Source organism: Microtus ochrogaster, chromosome 7 (genome assembly GCF_000317375.1).
Source record: "Microtus ochrogaster isolate Prairie Vole_2 chromosome 7, MicOch1.0, whole genome shotgun sequence".
In the NCBI taxonomy this organism is placed as follows: domain Eukaryota; kingdom Metazoa; phylum Chordata; class Mammalia; order Rodentia; family Cricetidae; genus Microtus; species Microtus ochrogaster.
The window spans coordinates 78,059,091-78,061,152 of record NC_022014.1 but is presented as its reverse complement, the minus strand read 5'-3'; the positions used below and the strand labels follow the sequence as shown (position 1 = coordinate 78,061,152).

The 2,062-nt window shown below is 43.3% G+C and overlaps 1 protein-coding gene across 1 annotated transcript in view; it reads left to right on the top strand.

Annotated features, from left to right (window-relative positions):
• The first annotated feature begins 239 nt into the window (after positions 1-239).
• LOC102000320 (CMRF35-like molecule 2) overlaps positions 240-2,062 on the top strand; it is a 12,773-nt gene continuing 10,950 nt past the window's right edge. The window contains exon 1 of the mRNA XM_005350932.1: positions 240-279. Coding sequence (XP_005350989.1) covers positions 240-279 — 40 coding nt within the window. The remainder of the gene's footprint in view (positions 280-2,062) is intronic.

Sequence of the window (2,062 nt, the reverse complement as noted above, 5' to 3'; positions counted from 1 at the left end):
CAGCTGTGGCACCTGTGCAAAAGTGCAGGGGTAGCTGTTCCTTCCCTGAAGTGGCTCTCGCTCATCTTCCCCTTTTATTAAATTGGGAAGTAGTTCAGAGCAAGGAAGAAGTAGATGAGAGACTAACCCAGAGAAATCTTGAACAAGGAGGTGGGCGCCGGGGTTCTGCCACACACATCTTGATTCCCGCGGCCACCTGCATTTTTCTGGAGACAGCAAGCACCAAGCAAGGAAAGAGCATGTGGCTGGGCCCAGGTCTGCTCCTTCTCTGCCTGCGAGGTGAGTGGGTTTATGCTTCTGTGAACCTAGCTTTGCAGAGGGCGGGAGAGTGAGATTCCTGGGTTCAAGCCAGAATCGAGGTGTCAGCAGAAGAGGGGCGGTGGACACATCCATTTGCCCATCTCCTTCTCTATCTGTATACTCCAACAAACCTTTATTAAGTAGCAGGTGCATGCCTGGTTTGTTCTGGATGCTGTAACTATAAGCAGATTCCTCAGTCAAGGGAGTCCTATTTGAATGAGGCAGCCAAGCAATTTTACTATGGTGTGGGACTTGCTACAACAAGAGCATTCATGGAGAAATAGACCACACCAGTGACCCCTAGTTTTGCTCTCAGAGGAATGGAGGCTTCATAGAAGTCAGTCTTGATGGATGAACAGAGAAGCCATAATTTATATTAAGTGTAGATGGAGATCCTAAAGACTGGGAAGTGCAGAAGTGGCAATGGCTTCATCTTCCTGATGTTTCGTTTAAAGACGTTAGAAAGGGGGGCTGGAGCGATGGCTCAGAGGTTAGGAGCATTGCTTGCTCTTCCAAAGGTCCTGAGTTCAATTCCCAGCAACCACATGGTGGCTTACAACCATCTGTAATGAGGTCTGCTGTCCTCTTCCAGCAGGCATATATGCAAACAGAATAGTATATCCATAATAAATAAATAAATAAATATTTTTTTAAAAAAGAGGTTAGAAAGGTGTGTAAGAAATAATGCATAAGCACCTGTAACCACAGTACACAGGAGGCTGAGGCAGGAGGATGGCAGCTTGTAGGCCCGCCTTGACTACATCGTGTGATCTTGCCTTTAAAAAAAATCTTAAAAAGGGCCAAGCATGGTGGTACATGCCTTTAATTCCAGTCAGGGCAGGGTGGATCTCTGTGAGCGAGACTTGTCTACATGGTGAGGCCTCTGTCTTAAAAAAACAAACAGAAACAGACAAGGAAGAAAACACATTTCCCTGTGGAAAATAGTTGAGGATGAAGATTAGAGAATTTTTCTCATCCTTGCAGATGAGTTTTTATGGTTGTTGTTTTTTTTTTTAACGGACCCAACAGAACATAGAATTTAAAGACTAGGATTTATATATTTTTAAATTTATTTTTTACTGTTTTTATTGAGCTATACATTTTTCTCCCCTCTCCTCTCTTCCTCTCCTCTTCTCTTCTACCCTCCTGTGACCCCCATGCTCCCAATTTACTCAGGAGATCTTGTCTTTTTCACCTATCCATGCATGTTTCTCTTAGGGTCCTCTTTGTTGTCTAGTTTCTCTGGGGTTGTGGCCTGTGGGCTGGCTTATCTTTCCTTTATGTCTAAAAGCCACTTATGAGTGAGTACATATTTTATTTGTCTTTCTGGGTCTGGATTACCTGGCTCAATATGTTTTTTTTTCTAGATCTACCCATTTGCCTGCAAATTTCAAGATGTCATTACTTTTTACCACTGTGTAGCACTCCATCATGTAAATGTACCACTTTATCCATTCTTCAGTTGAGGGGCATCTAGGTTGCTTCCAGGTTCTGGCTATTACCAATAATGCTTCTATGAACATAGCTGAGCACATGTCCTTGTGGTATGATTGAGTGTCTTTTGGGTATATGCCCAACAGCGGCATTGCTGAGTCTTGAGGTAGATTGTTTCTTAATTTTCTGAGAAATCACCATACTGATTTCCAAAGCAGATGTACAGGTTTGCACCCCCACCAGCAATGGAGGAAAGCTAGGATTTAAAGGGAGGAGACCAGCTGAGTGATTCTGATCACACATAGTTTGCTTTTCTTTCCTTTTTTTT